At 38.7% G+C, this 17,686-nt stretch overlaps 1 protein-coding gene across 2 annotated transcripts in view; it reads right to left on the reverse strand.

Moving 5' to 3' along the window:
• The window catches only part of dock8 (dedicator of cytokinesis 8), a 62,766-nt gene that overhangs the window by 11,042 nt on the left and 34,038 nt on the right, over nt 1–17,686 (reverse strand). For both annotated transcript variants that reach the window (XM_032578367.1, XM_032578368.1), the window contains 21 exons: nt 17,362–17,596; nt 17,054–17,218; nt 16,782–16,960; nt 15,695–15,787; nt 15,106–15,201; nt 13,939–14,088; nt 13,544–13,657; nt 13,291–13,446; nt 12,890–13,023; nt 11,926–12,089; nt 11,422–11,573; nt 9,685–9,867; nt 9,361–9,487; nt 8,917–9,004; nt 8,706–8,802; nt 7,517–7,651; nt 7,150–7,302; nt 3,454–3,612; nt 3,264–3,364; nt 1,884–2,076; nt 1,191–1,334 (listed from right to left, as the gene is read on the reverse strand). In XM_032578367.1, coding sequence (XP_032434258.1) covers nt 1,191–1,334; nt 1,884–2,076; nt 3,264–3,364; nt 3,454–3,612; nt 7,150–7,302; nt 7,517–7,651; nt 8,706–8,802; nt 8,917–9,004; nt 9,361–9,487; nt 9,685–9,867; nt 11,422–11,573; nt 11,926–12,089; nt 12,890–13,023; nt 13,291–13,446; nt 13,544–13,657; nt 13,939–14,088; nt 15,106–15,201; nt 15,695–15,787; nt 16,782–16,960; nt 17,054–17,218; nt 17,362–17,596 — 3,018 coding nt within the window. The remainder of the gene's footprint in view (nt 1–1,190; nt 1,335–1,883; nt 2,077–3,263; nt 3,365–3,453; nt 3,613–7,149; nt 7,303–7,516; nt 7,652–8,705; nt 8,803–8,916; nt 9,005–9,360; nt 9,488–9,684; nt 9,868–11,421; nt 11,574–11,925; nt 12,090–12,889; nt 13,024–13,290; nt 13,447–13,543; nt 13,658–13,938; nt 14,089–15,105; nt 15,202–15,694; nt 15,788–16,781; nt 16,961–17,053; nt 17,219–17,361; nt 17,597–17,686) is intronic.

The following is a 17,686-nucleotide window of genomic DNA, read 5'->3' on the forward strand; positions in this document are numbered from 1 at the left end:
CGTTATAGCATGAAGATGAACCATATATCTATAAAGATGGAGTCAAGGTCACATGTGACTCAGTTATTGGCACCCTGTACCACAGGATGTCACTCAGCCTTTTATTTAGAACCTTTAACAAGACTGGATCATACAGAAAGAGGAATCATTCTTTCAATGATTCCTCTTTCAATGAGGAATTCTTTTTAGCGTAATCTCTCTAGGTTTTCAATAGGATATCAGTCTAGGGACTGATAAAGCCATAGCAGTTTGAACTCACATTTTTGTGTTGATTTGACTACAAGTTTTGGATAATTATCTTCTTGAAGGACCCAATGAAGACCCTTTTTCAGTATACTGTTATAGCATACTAGATTTTTATTTAAAATATGACTTTTGAATAGAAACAAGACTGCATCTGATCCCCTGAGTGTCTGGTGCTGAAAAGCTAAATCTTAAGACCCTTTCCTTCAATGATCTAAATGGTTTCTTCTTGACCCCACAATGGGGGTTCTTTAGTTGCATGTTTATTGGGGAACTACATTAAAAAAGTCTTGTTCTTATCAATGCACATGGTTCCAGTTCAAGTCAGACTTAAACAAACGCCATGTTTCCCTCACACACAACTGTTTGACGAAACAGTTGTTTTGTGAAACGGTTGTTTCGTCACATAGTAATGTTTTTGTATTATTTATTTATTTTTAGTAGTTAGTTTACGATGGTTGTTATGGAGACTTGGTAACTCTATACCTCAAAAAAACACTCTGTGAAGCAGTTCAATCACTGGTCCGATCTCAGTGCAAATAGAGGCTAAATAATAAAGGTTCCTCATCTACCAGATTGGCAAATGGATAAAAGTAACAGGAAGTGGTGAATTATTCATGAAAAGTTCCCATTAACTACAATTACCCTAAAAGTAGCATGTACTTATTTTTTTTATAGTTTAAAGGAAATTATAAATGTTTTGAAAAAAATACGAAATATTTTGTCTTCACAATTTTTTTCTCAGATTAAAGGCTGAGATGATATTATGTTTATAAAATGTAATTAATTGTAAGATCTAGCAAATAAAATTAACAGCATCAATATTTGCATTTCACTTAGAACACATGTAGCCATATATTTTCAAAATTGTGAAGAATTACAGTAATTTTTACAATGATATCAGATGGAGGTACATATTTTGCATTGCTATAGCTTTATTGTCTTACATTGCTGAAAAGCTCAGCAGCCTGCTCGAGCAATCCCACCAAGCCGCTCTCCGTGAAGTACCGTCCCGAGCACACGCCATCCTCGTCCGGGGACAGGATGTCATCGGACACAGCTGACTCCTCAAGCACATTGGGGGAAATGTTCTGTGAAGAAAAATCAGTCGCCAAATCAATTAGTTAGCCCACTTAATCAAATAATCAATCAAGTGGCTTAAAAGGATGTGTCCTGCTGTGGTGAGAGGGAACCATCTGGATTATCATTCAATCAATGAACTGCTGACTGACACAGAATTCAGTGTCCTGTGCTATTAGAGTGTACAGAGGTCTTGTATGAGAAACGCCTCATTAATTGTGCCATCATTTTTGGAACCGTTGTAGCCATTTATTTTCCATTTGTTTTCACTTTAGGTCAGCTGGCTGCAAAATGAGCATACTTAGGTTTTTTGTCCTCCCTCATTTTTTAAGACAAATATTTCAATGGACCTTGTCTTGATGGTAGAAGCGTACAACTTCCCCTCCCAAGGACTTCAAGGCATTAATTAGGCCAACTTGACAAATGTCTAACCAAAATGACTTGGGCAGGTGTCAATGACAAAGTCTTGATCAGGATGTCTCTTTGTTGGGTTAATGTTATTTGTTAAAATTACTTCCTCCAGTTTCATTCAATGTGTTTCTTGCCATTTCTCTGCATACCTGAAAAGTGACACTTCCAACAGGAAGGTATTTGTGATCCTCCAACATGCTGAGGTACTCAGCCACCAGAGCAGCAGCATGGACCAGGCACATGGCTGACTCTGTATAGCACTTCCTGTTGTTGTGCTTCTCTGCCATGTTCTGCAGCCAGGTCAAACGGAGGTCAGGAGACGTCTGGTAGCCCTTTGCTATCCTGGAGGGTAAAGAGAAAGAGCATAGGTTTTCCCTCCTTTTTCTTTACCCGTTATTTAAATCGCTTACAAGTCTAATTAAGATTAAAATCTGCCTTGAGAGCAACTCAACTGAGAAAAAAAACTACTATGCAGCACAAACAAGATTGCTGAATGGGAACATGTCGTATATGCAGTACTAAGCACATTTACAGTACATTGCAAAATTTTTGAACCTCTTAAGCTTTCCCCCCCCCCCATTTCATCACATTAAAATCCCAAACTTCAAGGTTTTTATTGTGATTTTAGGAGATAGACCAAATGATGTTCACAGCTGTTAAGGTGAAAATAATAAACGTCTTAAATATCTCACAGTTCAAATCCTCATATGAAAACATAAAGCGTATGACACAGGTCCACTACACATAAAGTAAATAAAAAACAGAAATAAATCAAACGTCTTCAAAATGAAATGTAGAAATTATGAGTAAATGTTAAGCCTACTGATAATATTTGAGCAAAATGTGGACCAGTGTGGGAGCTGTAACATAAAATTCAGCTACTATAGTCAAGTGGTATCAAGTAGAATAAAAAAAATTATATTCTGAATCTGAAATGACTCATTTATTATTTATTAAAAAAGCAAGTGAATCACTGTACTACAAGTAAAATTGTATTCCGCATCTCAAATGTTTGTCAATCATCTACTTTAAGTGCACATGTTTAGATACATGTAAAAAAAAATTGTATGTGAAGGTCCTCCTGCAGCACTGTCAACACAACCACTCACCAGGTGACTGGCAAAGCCTGAACAGAAAGTTGCATGACGAATAAGATACGATACATCACTGAGTCACAACGAGGTAGAATGCCAGAATCATCAGTAGCACATGTATGCTCTCTTTGTTTCGATGCATCCCCCACTTGCTCCTTCTCAAACACGCACAAGCACTCTCCCATTTGTATGCACACTGTTTAGTTTTGCATATACACAAAACCAGATCAGAGGACTAAACTGCTACCACATGGTTACCATAGTGAAGACAGCAAATAGGGGCTAAACAGTGCAGACCACAGAGAAATAAGAACCAGCATTGAGGGGTTTGGAAGAAGAAAGAGAATGATAAGCAAAATAAAAACAGATGATATAGAGAGGCAGACTGAAAGAAGGAGGTACCTCTTTCTACATCAGGTTCTTTCTCATTCCTACCTATACATGAGATCCATAAGCATTTCAGGATCCTCCTGAAACTCCCTCATCTTCACAGTGTCTGACAAGATGCTGTTGAGGTTTCTTAATAGCTCATCCACCTGAATATCCAGACATAAGTAAGATCATGCTTTTTAGAACATTTAGTCAGGATTGCTCATGGTTTCTGACACTGTGTTTAAGCCTTCACCTGTGAGGGAAGCTGGGTGTTCTGCATCTCGGCATCCTCCTCTGCATAAGCCAGGATGGTGCGGAGGGAGCGCCTTAGATATTCCTCCTGGAAGTCTGATGATTTGCCCACCAGTGAGGCCAGTGACATGGTGACCTGCATCTTCACCCTTGAAAAGTTCTGAGAAGAACGAAAAACACAACAATTAACCATACAATGTGAATTATCCATGGATTCACAACGAATATTGATAGAATTAGGTGCTTTTTCCTTCACTTTCATGTGAAGAACAAAAGTCTGCACTATGTAAATAATAAGCAATGATAAATAAATGAATAAAAGCAAAGATCCAACCACATCTGAAAGCAGCCAATTTATTAGAAATAAATTTACTGAATCAGATTCAAAGAAATGGATCACCAATACATCCAAACAAAAGAGGAAACAAGAAAAACATAAACCTTAATCACCACTAAGCTGTCATTTCAAAACATTCTAATCAATGGGAGCAGAACTATAAAATTATGGCAAGGGGACCTTTCAACTTCATGAAACTGGAGCTCATCGCCAAAGACGAATTGTTAAAATACCAGTGACAGCATGTAGAAAACTGGTAAAGAATTAATGAGGGTTTCATTGGTGTGATGACAATATAGAATTCTTCCTTTGATTATTGAAGAGGCTAAAATATCATGTAGTTTATTTATCAAAATGCATAATTTTGTTCAAAAATCCAGTTAGACTGTTCTATTATTTTTTTTCTGTTTAATCTTCTACAAGAAATAAATTTCTTGGTTGAATGGAAATAATTTCAAATCTACATCTGCTTACAATTAACTTAATTGTAAATAAATGACTGAAACAACAGCCAGTTATGAACCAAACCTATTTAAAACAGTTGGGATAAGAACAATACCTGCTTTTTTCCCCCTTCTCTTCCATGTCTCCTCCTCTTTCACACTACCTGTCCAAGAACAAGAGCCTGACAAACACCCTTCCATCTTCTGAGCAAATGTGCGAAAGAGACGGTGCCCATGCTTACGAGATGTCCCATCCATCTCCAGCATGACTGGCTAAGCGGGAAATGATCTCCCATTAGCAGAGACATAATCACCCATGGATCATCTCTACGGCCCCATTCTGTTCAACTGAGCATGGAGCCAGGGGCTCACCACTCATCACTGCCCTCTAACTCAGTGTGTGTGTGCGTGTGCAGACGTGTGTTTGCCCTACAATACGGACTTAATGACAGTTTAAGTCAACACATAAAACCTCTTTGTCTTTCTTTTTCTTTTTAGCTTCATCTGACCCTCTTCCCTCTACTTCTGGGTATTATTCTGACTTTTCCAGAACTGGAACTGGATGTGTGTTCCTGGTATTTTCTCATTTTATTGTTATAATCCAAAATTAAACAAAGAAGGGTAAATAAGAGATGAAAAAATAGGTGTCTGTGACAGATGGAGAGCAAAATGTGGGTGGAAAACAGGATCAGACCATAAACAAAGAAAGAGGTAGATGGTAAACATTGTATGGATGACTCATTTGGCTGCTACGCTAATTCAGATCACAGCTCCTTCTGTATACACTGTATAAACAAACATAAACAGGGACACGAAGAAGGGCAAGACTCCCTAGAAAGTGGAGATACTGTATGTATGTGCGTGTGAGCGTGTTCCATAGACAGGCGCCTGACTTTGATTAAAGTGAACAGATTGTAAACACAGGAAATATCGACTGCAGCAGCAGTTATCGAACCGATGAAGAAAATGAAAGAAGATACTCTGTCTTATGCTCGCTACTCCTTTTAGATCTGTCTTTTTCATTTCCCACTATTGCTGTTTCACTTCTGTTACAAACACTCCTCTATCTTCATCAAGATTTTCTTCTCTCTGGGTCCTATGAAATTCCTTCTCTTCCTTCCACATGTGGTACAAACGCGTACACACGCCTATATACCGAAACACACACACACACATAGAAGGGTGTCATTAGTTAAAGAGGGATAAGAACATGGAGAGACAGACAGTAACATATCTCTCTGCTCTCTACTTAAGAGACACATCCTTCACCAGGAACTTTTTCTTGCACGCTCAAAATAGACATGGAAAAGACATTAAAGCTGAGCAGAGAGGGAGAGCAGATAGGATACAGATCTGAGTGACTCGTTGCTTCAATGGGTCTGAAGCAGGGAGCCATTCTGAAGTCTCACTGGCACAAAATGTACAATGCCTTGCAAAAAGTACTTGTGACATTACAACCACACACTTTGTGTATTATTGGGATTTGAGGTTTTAGACCAACACAACTTAGAACATAAGTATGAAGTAAAAGGAAAAGCACCTACAAAGTGTTTTGGTGACCTTTAAACATTTGAGAAGTTATCAGAGGGACAAGTTAATAGAATCTGGTGTCATAGAATTTAATTTATGGTTCTGTAATTTATGTTTCTACACTTAAAAACACGGGTCTGCAGCCTGCTGCTGCACAGCCACAGGTGACTCTTTGGGCCCTTAACACTTGCTTTAATTAATGTCGGCTTAATTTCTTTTTTTAAGAATTTGTGGCACTAGTGGGTTTTATTCATGAATAACTTGATAGGAAGAAGAGCAGAGGGAGAAAGGGGGATATATGCAGTAAATAACTGGGGGTCTGGAATAAACCCAGGGACAGCTGCATCGAGAACTATAGCCTCCATATACCGTGTGTCTGCTCTATCTCTAAGCCACATGGCACCTCTGGCCAAACATTTTAAAGAGCTAAGGAATGAGGTTCTAGAAATTCTAGCCCTAGCAGTCTTTTCATGTGATTTTTGCAATTTACACAACAGAATGACTAAGTGCAGAAAATATTTGTCCTTGGTCACAACTTAAGTGTTTTGTTGATGTAATTTTCACAAATATTCAATGGTGGAAATTGCATTCATTACCATTTTTTAAAGCTTACACTTTTTTCTTTAGTCTGACCAAAAGAAAATACAGTTTTTAAAAAGTCCGTAAGCTAATTTAGATTAGAGGATATTTATAAATATTTTTTGGGATTGCAAAGGTTGCAGACACCCAATCAAACCAATCTAACAAAGAAAGAATAGATGAAAGAAGCAGTCACAAAGTTCATAGTAACTCTGGAGGAGCTGCAGAGGTCCACAGCTCAGGTAGGGCAGACTGTATGGACAAATTGTTGAGTAAAATAAATAAGAAATAGCACCTTTCCACAAGCTATACAGAGGATGCAACAAGCATGTGGAAGAAGTTGCTCTGGTCAGTGGAGGCCTGAACAAAACTTTGTGTCATTAGTAAATTATTTGAGTAGTGGAAAGGTAACACCGTACAGCACTATGAACACACCATCACTGTAGTAAAACATGGTGGTGGCACAGACATGGAGTAGGGGTTAATAATTTTATAGGGGTTAATTCCAAAGCATCCCACACTTTTTAGATTTTGATTTGCTAAAATGTATTTAAAAAATACACAATTTCTCTTCCATTTCACAATTACAAACTAGATTATGTTAGCCTATCAAATGAAATATGAGTAAAAAATGCTGAGGTATCAGATATTAAAAAAAAGCTCAAGAGGTATGAAAACATTTGAAAGTCACTGTAAATTAACTTCACAGACTAACTATGAATTAATCTTTGCACAGGAAGACCTTTAAAGCAGGATTTTTACAAAGCTTATGGGATGCTCTGTTGTGTGTGTGTGTGTATTAACTTACGCTTGCATTACTGTAGCTGTATCTCATGATGAGATAGAGCGTGGCGCATGCCTGGCTCCTGTTCTCATCAACAGGGCTGCTGCAGTACTGAAGCACCTTCTGGCACAGATCTGCACACTGCTCCGCCTCCTCCTCGAACAACAGGTCTCCGAACTGCATGCAAGCAAACCATCAGGTGTGCTCTACAAGGCGGTGTGCTTACATACATCTATAATTGTAGCTTACATCAGCGGTTTGACACCCACACAAACAAATAAGAACATCTAATTTAGACTCAGATAATGTTTGTGTAATGATACCAACCCACACACACGGCATCCTTTTCAGAAAAACAGACCCACACACACGATTATGATAATGCAACTACCTTGACGACAAGTGCTCTCAGTGTGCTGAAGGTGTGACGGAGGAAAGTGGTGCTCTGGTTGCAGGTGAGAGAGTGGAGTAACACCTTCAACACGCCGCCAACAACGCTATCTTTACACTCATTTAACGGCACTGCCTGCACACAGAGCAGATGGAGAAATTAGTCATAAAACGCAGATAGAAACACCTGAGGGTGGAACCCAGTAAATAAACACTGAGAGGACACAACACAACAAACCGACTATGTCATACTGAGATTAAAACATCTGGTGAGTCAGTTACACTGTTATCTATTATCATTTGGAGTGATTGATGGTTTACCCTGATTTACCTTGAGGTTTTCCTTATAATTTGGTATCATCTTCAAAAAGCTCAGCATGATCAGACTCAACACACAAATTTGATCTCTGACAGTGCAACAAAAACGCAGGCCTATACTTTAAAATGTTGTACTTTGTGGTAAAATTCCAGGTGAGTGCAGACCGGTGGTGTCAAAACTTTTCGCAGCGTGGGCTGAATTTGTAAAGTTGAAAGTACTTGCAGGGCACAAGACATTAATTCCTAAATAAAAATAGAAAAATACTTTTCTAATTACTGTTATATGCTTGTGACAGTATTTGAAAGCCTCGCTCCTGCCACATTTCTAAGGGTTAGAAAGCTTCAGCTAATAGAGGTTTCCTTAAAGTACAAACATATCCAGTCAATATTAAGAATAAGGGAAGAGGGACAAAATGGGATTGAATCCATGCAAATTGCTGTGAACCTTTTTGCCAAAATTATTCCACATTAACAAGTAGGAAGATTTTATCCAAATGTTGATTTTGAGGTTTTTGAAGACGCTTTGAAATAAATTAGGGAAGAGATGACACCCACACCAAAAAACATTTCCATGCCATCACTTGATCTAAAAAACTGGCAAAAGACTTACAAGTGTAATAATTACATATAATTATAGAAAATCTTAACCATAATTTATTTGGTTGGAAAAGCTGCCTTTCATGTTAAAAACCTTTAGATCAGCAGTTGTATAACTTGTTTCCTTGTTTTCCTGCCAGTTCAATGTTTCTTTTAATAATTTTGTTTCTCTTCAATTCTTTGAATCTGTGTTTGAAGTAATTTGCCATAAATTATATTACTTCAGTAAGCTGAGTGACAGTCCTAATGTGACTATGAAAAGATCATTTTCCAACCTGTATAATGATCTCCAAAAGGTCCAGGACTATAAGATTAGCCTCTGTGGCTAAATTCCCACTGATGAGAGCCTCCTGGTCCAACTCTGCTTTTGTTCTGAAAGGCGATAATACAAAGGTTACACAAAAATAAAAAAAAATAAACATATTGACTGTAGGAAATAGGGTTGGTAATTAGAGTAAAACCAGAAGTCACATATGGTAATCGTACTTATCCTGTCGATCGTTTGTTTGTCTCCACTGAGTGAGGTCTTTCCTCCAGCGCAGGTTCTCCCTCTGACCCACAGTTCTGTCCATTCCTGTCAGGAATTCAAAAGGAGGTCATGAATAAACAGGAAAAGAAAGTAAGAAGACTGTCAAACAAACTTACCTATGCTTTTTAGTCAGTATATGAAGCCGTCCTTGTATGTAAGATGCATATTTATTGCAAACCTACACTGGGCTACCTTAAGTTAAAAAAAATCTAATTGACAATTCATTAATTGGAAAAAGTAAATAAAATAAAAAATTTAAACCTTAATGCTGAAGAGAGTTTGTGTGAAAATTGTTTACGCTTTGTTCTGCTTTTTTAAAAATATATATAACAAGGCATCAAAGAAATGTTGTATTCCTTAAAATAATTTTTTTTTTAAAAACACAACAACAAATGTGTTACCTCCAACCCGTTTCATCATTTCTCCACGGGCTCCCATTCCTCTCAGCAGGGCTTCTTCTAGCTGCAGCTTGGCCTGCTGAGATTTCTGTAAGGCCTGTGTGCTCACTTTATCACTGCTCTGCTTACCCTGCAGAAGCACATTAAAAACAAAATCACCAGTTTGAAAGCACAACTCATACCATTTGAATATTTTGTAATAAAAATATGTAAATGCAGACAAGAAATTCAAAAAATACTAGAATTATTATTTTTTTGTTTTTAAATAAAAGTTAAGAAAAATTGTTCCGTCTGCGCTATTAAGAAACAAAAAGGCCCATAACTGACCCTGTACTCAAAGCAAGATACACATATAGTGAGGAGCTCCAGCAGTTTATTGAGTTGTGAAGGAGGCATATCCACAGTCCAGCGCTGGATAAGGTTTCTATCAGCATTCTTCATCACCCAGAGGAAACAAACTAGCAGGTGGCGACTGGTGTCTGCAGCCAGGGTGGCAACAGATTTACCTTGCTGGGAACACATGAAGACAGTCAGATACAAATTATATTCTTTACAAAATAAAGGAAGACATAAGTTTGATTTATAACGTATTTATATGTCTGAAGAGCCCCCAGGCTGGAGTCTGCAGCAGCACGTGTGTGCATAAACTGAGTTCAGCTTGGGTCATTGGTTGGTTCTGTCTGAGCTGCACTTTCAAAACAAACACAGTGGATAAAGCGTCTGGTTAGCCTCCAGGTGAAATCACACCTTTGTCAATTCATAAGACCATTATGTACCTACATATTTTAGGTATAAAATTTTTGTCTCTTTCATTTCAGATCTGCAAGGAAACCACTTAATACACATGTAAAAATGTTATATCATGCTAATTTCTGTAGCATTTAAGTATTTACAAAACCTATAGATAACATTTCTTAAAATGCTTACTGAATTGAATTGAAGACAATATTTATGTATTATCTTCTGAAATATTTTTAAGTACCACTCCCATTTATTCTGGTTCTAATCCCCATTTGGGTGCTTTATGAGATACAAGTCTATGCATGCATCTTTGGGCATCCCTTTTATAGATAACCCAACTCAAAATCATGCCACATTCCTCTTTCTAAAGGGTCAACCTGAGGTACATCAATAAGTGTATCTAATAGTATATCATTCACAAGCTTCTTTAAACCCCATTGTGAAGTGATTGGTCAGCTCTTTCACTCTGGCGTCAGAGAAGTATGGTTCCTCCCCATCTCAACAGGCCTTTAATCTCCTGCAGATTAATTTAGCTTCATTCGTGTGATGATGAATCACTGCTGTGGATGACTACTGCCGCTTCATTGTGTGGCAGTTTTGATAAATGTAGCCATTAAGCTCCCACTGCCCTATGTGTCCCACCTACAACCCGGTTACTCAAGTCTCTTTTTGTCCAGAGTTGAACTGAGCCAATCCTCTCCAGAACCGACACAGAACACCGTCGCATGTAAGCAAAAACGTGTCACTGTTTATATGAATATCTACATTACCAATTCTCCTGCAGTGACTAAATGATTCATGAATATTCTGTTTGAAGGCAAGCTGCCTGAATATGAGGAACCAGCGCTCTGGCTGCTGCTCCTCCGGTTTCAGACAACTACCAGGCCATGGGCTCATTCAAGTGAAAACCGCTCTTTCCACAACAGCATTTCTCGTAACAACATACGGAGGGAACTGATTCATGTTCTGGAGTGGAAGAGAATGGCGGTGCTCAGTTTTGGTGCCTGTGCTGTTGCTGTTGCAGCCACAGCTTGATGGATGTGTTTGTCAAGGAGGACGGCCCTGTTCACTTATATCGGCAATGCCTGGCCATAAACCATCTTCCACAGATGTGCGTGTTTATGTGAATGAGTGATTTTTTATTTTTTTATTTTTTTTTGCAGGATGGATGAAGTCCATGTGTGGCTCTGACAGCTAATCAATCAGCATCTGCCCAGCTCACCTGTTGGGAAGCAAAACACTCACAATACAAAACCAGACAAAAGTTTTTAAACCCATTTATAACTCTACAATCATCATTCCAATTAGGAGCATAAACTTTACCAGGGATGCCATGGAGATAAGAACATTACGCCCCAATGTGTTGAAGGGATTCCCAGCAATCGCCATGGCAACAGACTGATTGATAGGCGGCACGTTTTCAAGGTCATCCTCGGATTCGCCGGTCTTGTTCTTGCTGGCGCGTGTGTCACAAACTGAATGAGACAAACAGGAGCCGGGCTTATTCAAGTGAAGCAGAGAGGAGTTACAGCTGTAAGTTCAGCACTGCCATGTCTTAAGTAGACGTAAGACAGACAATGGAGTCCGGCATTAACACATTTATGTCAGGGTGAAGAAAGATGGATGAGCACAGGTATTTAGAAAAATAAAATTATTTCATTGTGGCTAATTGAGGATTAAAGGCATGAACCTTCCACCTTCTTAAACCTCATTAATAGGAGGTTCCACAGTATCTTCATCACCAACACTTGGAGTGTTTTCTTGTCTTTTATCCCAAATACTGAAAAAAACTGTCATCAATCCATGTTAAGATACTTTTCCACATACCTGTGAAATCCAGGTAGTTGGTCGACTCTATAATAATCCCCACCAGGGGGAGGTAGAGAGCAGAAACCTTGGCTCTGACATCAGTTTTAACACAGCGATCATCCAGATCATGGGAACACAGCAAGCTGTAAATTGCATTGATAGCCTTTCTTTGAACCTTTCCCCTGCAAGCAGAGAAAAAAAGGTCAGTCTGTGTTTTTTACATTTCCTCACATTCCTTACAAACATAAAAAGCATATCTTATGATAGACCTTCACAAAGTAGTGTAATCATTTCGAAAAATAGTCACGGTTTACAACTTTTTGCAGACAAAAATCTGAAAAGTGTGGTATGCTTTTGTTATCAGCATTCTGGTAAAATTATCTTTTGCAACAATTATGGCTAAAAGTAATTTGGGGTGCATCTGAACCAGATTTACACAACTAGTCAGTGGAATTTTTTTCAGAATTATTTTTGCAAAAAGAGCTCAAGCTCAGCCAGAAGAGAAAAGAGTAAACACTCATTCTCAAGTTTATCCACAAATTCTCTACTAAATTGAAGTTTTGACTTTGACTGGGCCACTCAATACAATATGCACCAACTAAATCATTCTACTGTAGCTCTGTTTGTATTTAGGATCACTGTCCTGCTGGAAGCGTTTTGCAACATCTAGTAACTTTTCTCCAAAAATTCCCACACCATAATGATGCCACCACCATGTTTCGTCCTGGGAATTTAAGGAGTTTCCTATGTTAGTTTTTCTGCCACACCAAGTTATAGGCAAAAAGGTTTATATCTCATTTGGTCGTTAGTATGCACTACCCAGTACTGGACAATCATTTAAAATCCAGGGTTTTTTGGTTTTACTGTGACAAAAAGTGAAACATTTCCTCATTTGATGAAGATTCAGAATGCAGCTTCTGAATAAAAAAATTTGAAAGTAGCAAAAAACAATTGGAAACAATTTGACAGAGTTCCTCCCTACCCTTCTGACTCCATGTCAAGTGCCGCGCTAAGTTCCGTTAAGAGCAGACCAGTGAGGTAATGCTGTTGCTTGAATTCCTGAGACAGATCAAACAACGCCAAGATCCTCTGTTGTTCCTGGTAGGAGCCAGAACTCTGAATGGAAAAAAAAAACAATGAAATAAGATTGAAACAGTCAGAAGCCAGGAGTAACTGCAATTTTTGAAAACATGTTGACTGAATGATCAGATACTGTCTCTACATTCCTCGTTATGATATTTCCAGAATAAAGTAGTCTGCAGCTTTGTTACTTTGCATTTACAGCCATGATGTGCTATGCAGAACACGTGCTTTGCTTTAAAATTGCATTAAATTCGATGGCCTTAGATACAAATTCGAAATCTTCCACTCGAGTGGGCACACCTGCGAAGAAATGGACGGACAGGGAGAGGCGGGAGCAGAAGCCGGGCTGCTGAAGAAGAGGCTCAAGTTGAGGTAGTGCTCATGGCTGCAGAGGATTCGCAGGAACTCCAGGCGCATGCTGATCAAAGTTGGCATTGAAACACTCTTAGCGGACATCTACAAGTGAAAAAAAGAAGAGAAATGGTCAATATTAGCTTCAAGGCATGTTATTTTATACAAAATTGTATATATTAAATCTAAAATGATGCTTCACCTGGTTGCAGTAGTTTCTCACAAGCTGGAAAACAAACCCTCGGTCCATGAGGGACAGCAGGTCGTAGAGGAAGAAGGCCAGACTGATGTTGATTTTCTCTGCTTGCTCTACCTCCTGAAACAACAGTCAACAAACAGCAATCAGTAAGCTCCACTGACCGGATCTCGACAAGCATCTAGCTGAGCAAGCCAAGCTTTTGTTACCACAGAGACAAATTTAATTAGCACTTGCAGCTCCCTGTTGTTTAGAGGACACAGAGAAGATGAACACTCAAACAGCCCAACTCAAGAGATCAGAAGGTGTGGAGGGGATCCTCTATTAAACAGCTTTGGGACTCAAGTTGAGGGAATCTGCTTCAGTTAGCTCAGCTGATAAATGTCTTTATATTTTGTCACCTTTTGTTGTTTGACAAGGATTGTGCAAATCTCTGCTGTGACCACAGAGACGATGGTGGTGACGTCATCTTTGAATCTGTCAGAGAAGCGGCTCCTTCGGGGGACAGTGTACCTGTCTAGCTGAGACACATGCTGAGCCATGCTTTTCACCTGTTTACACAAGCCACACAGGAAACAAACAGGAATCACACATCAGGAAAACATGGAGAGGAAAAAAAAAGCCAAACACATGCAGCAACCACACAGTCAGTATACGGAAATTGGTTGACGCCATGGAGATATTAAGATACATATCGTTAAACGTTAGAATTGTCTTATTTTAGTTTCCCATTTTTAGCAGAGTAGAAACACCTTAATTTTGATGAAAAATAAACACTGAAGGCATTTTATAAAGAAGAGGCTTTAAACTCTCCTGTTATCAGAGGCAAACCCAGCAAAAATTTTGCCCTACTCCTATTATAGTATGTACAATTATACGTGCTATAATATAAATATGATATTAAATAATATACAGATTTTAACAATACCTGTAATAAACTATAGTGTATATTTGTGGTTTCACCTATACGCTGACTTTTATAGCATGTGTAGTCACAACAGAAAGTTCAACCCAAGTTTGAAAAATTATCTTTTTGGTTGTTTTTTTTTACAAGAAAGGGTTGACAAATCTTAAATCTTGCTTTAATGAAAGAATTTCTTACAAATAAAATCCTTCAGTTTAGGTCTGAACATTAAACATTTTGAGCTAGAGAACATTGTAGACTCCTTAAAAGAAACAATAGTTTATTTCTGAATTTTAAGCTGCAAGTCATGCACCAATTTCAATGTTACTAGCCACCTGTGGTTGTACAGGAATATTTTCTTCTCTTTGCCATTAGAATTTATTGGGCATCTGTATGAGCAATACAAAACTCTATATTACACAAAAGATATTTCCTTTCCTTTTTCCTTTGCTCCATGTCCCCCCTCCCAGGCTGTGCAATCCTAAAACCGTAAAAACGGCAACTGTTGGTATCAACAGTAACGTCAATGTTTTATTTGAATCCTTTCGATTTTTTAACCCTAATTATTACCAATATTTAAAGTCACATGTTTATTTAACTTTTTTGCCTTGTAAGTTAAATTCAAACATGGAGTCGTAAAAAATATAAAAAATTCGACACTGACCAATAGTTCAAAGAAGAACCAGGCATATTTGTAAGCGTTTTCTCTGCAGACGCCAGTGCTGACAACCATCTGCAGAGCCAGCTCCTCGTGAAATTGCTGTAATAGAGAAAATAAAATGCAGTGAAAAATAGTGCATCTATAGTTTCACTGAACTCTGACCAACCACAATGTCCTCAATGTTACACTCCCACCTTGTGGCTAATAGAGGATAATGGATGGTGGATTTTCCAGACCGTAGGTGTTCGTTTTGGTTTTCCATACATTTCCTCTGCATGTGTACAGATTATAACTTAAATCTGTCATTTCCTAAAAGAGTCAAGTCCTCTTGTCCAACACAAAGAATGCAGTCATATTTTAATTACCACATCGTTGGTGATAATAGTTGCGTATAGCAAGAAGAAATGAGTCCTCAGATGACCAGTAGCTGCTGTTTGAACTCTTTGTATAGTATCCTATCCTTATTCTATTTTCCCCAAAAACAATTCTCTCTTCTGCTAATTCTCCAAATAAACCAACCGTATAAGAAATGAACATGTATATCACACTAGATTTTATGCTTTGCAGCCTTTCTGTTCTTTCCAGTCGGTACCTTTCTGTTGGAGGGCCTTGTGCTTCCTGCAGAGTTCTGATAGTTGCTGGTTTCCACATAGGTGGACACGCGGCTGCCCGGGTAGTTGAGGCCCTGCAGGCAAAATGTTCCATCAAACTATGATAGATGATTGATGTTTTCATTAGGCTGGCTAACTGGTGGCCCATTGCAATGCCTAACACAGAGAGGGACTGAAGAGTAAATTCTGGGGTGTTCACAGACAGAACCAGATATTTACATACACTTTATCAAACATGCATAAGATTTTTTTTCCCTCCAACTGTTTCACATTAAATCAGTCTGAACCAGTGCTGTTTCAGGTCAGAGATTACCGAGAATATTTATGCCACAATTTGAGTGTTATTTATCATTTTTCTTCAGAGTCAGAAGTTTAGATAAATTACTGTTGCTATGTAAGTTAAAATGGCCAGATAATAATGTGCAGGCTTGATGTGCTTCTGAAGGGATAATTAACATTTGAGTTAAACAGAGCCATAAGTAATTTAAGGCTGTAGACATCATTCTTCTTTGTGTGATATCATAGAAAACCCTTAAGGAAATCAGCAAAGATAACATGAAGATAACTGTGGACCCCCACAAGCTTGGTTCATCCTTTCCAGAAAATGCAACATTCATCTGTATCAAGTCTGACCATTCTGTGTCTGATCTCTTAGACACAGAATGGGTTCTGTTTCTAAGAGACGCAAAAGCAACAGACCTTGTGAAGATGCTGGCTAAAGCTAATGCAGGACAGTGTCATTATCCACAGTACTGACATGTGCTGTAATTCACCCAGCATGCAAGACGTCACTTTTCCACAAACGAAATACTTAGCAAATTGAATACTTTTGTTAATCCCATCTGTCAAAAACAGGAAGAGTTTCGTATGACTATTAAAAAGTGAGGAAAAAAGTTCAAGGGTCTTTTTATGACATGTATGTAAACATCTCATCTAAACTGTACAAGCCATACTCTGTGATTCTTTATATCTGTCTAACAATCAGGTAAAAGACATACATTCAGTGAAAACTGAGACAGATCTCTTGACACTTCAAAATCCATCTGGTTTGGTCAAATTAATCATTACCTTTGCAGAGAGAATGTCTTTGATCTCTGCATCTTCATCAGAAGCTTGCTGAGCAGGGATGTCGGGGTTGCTGCTGCTGCGGATCCGGGACTGGAGGAGCATGCTGCCGACTCTGGCGGCCGTAGCCGGACCTATGGTCATGTAACGGCTGTCTGATGATGGAGCTGAACCTGCTGGACCTGAGGGCAAGGTCCCCAAAAAACATAGAAATAAAAAATCTGGAGATTTTGGCAGTAAATACACTTCAGTGACTGAAATGATGAGGACATTACCGGCATTCTGTGTGTCTCGGGGGGGGTCAGGAAGACGAAAGACCCAGTAAAGGTAGGTTGCTAAGAGGATATTTCTTCCCAGCTGGTCCCTGAATAGTTCCTGGCTGTTATGAAGGCTGTTGACAATAGACACCACCGACTCAAAGGCTATCTGGGCCAGATTGGCTAAAAAAAGGGGACATGTGCACAAATATGCACATAGATATGGTTAGAAATTTAAAATCAGAAAATATAAGTAAAAAGATAAAACAATTTTGTTATACTATGACAAAAATATGAGAAACATCTTATTTTAAGTGGTATCTCACCAGTTTGGCCAGCTATGACCATGGGCTGCATGATGAGGGTGAAAAGTTTATCCAGTATCCGGTGGAGGAAGAGCACCAGAGGCTCTAAATTAGAGGAGGACAGAGATACGATGCTGAGCTTCAGCTCGTGCTCCAGTTTGTTCTCGGGAATCTTCTCGTCCTTGATCCGCACAGGGAATGTAGCTCCACCTTCCAGCGCATGACACAGGGTGAAGAAACGCTCCAAGTGATTGTCCTGGTGCAGTAAAGGGATGATTGTTTCAGAGAAGTCACAATAAAAGAATGCAGAAAGGCGTATTAGAAAGCAAAAACAGGTTGTAATTGA

The sequence above is a fragment of the Xiphophorus hellerii genome, chromosome 12 (genome assembly GCF_003331165.1).
Source record: "Xiphophorus hellerii strain 12219 chromosome 12, Xiphophorus_hellerii-4.1, whole genome shotgun sequence".
NCBI lineage: Eukaryota > Metazoa > Chordata > Actinopteri > Cyprinodontiformes > Poeciliidae > Xiphophorus > Xiphophorus hellerii.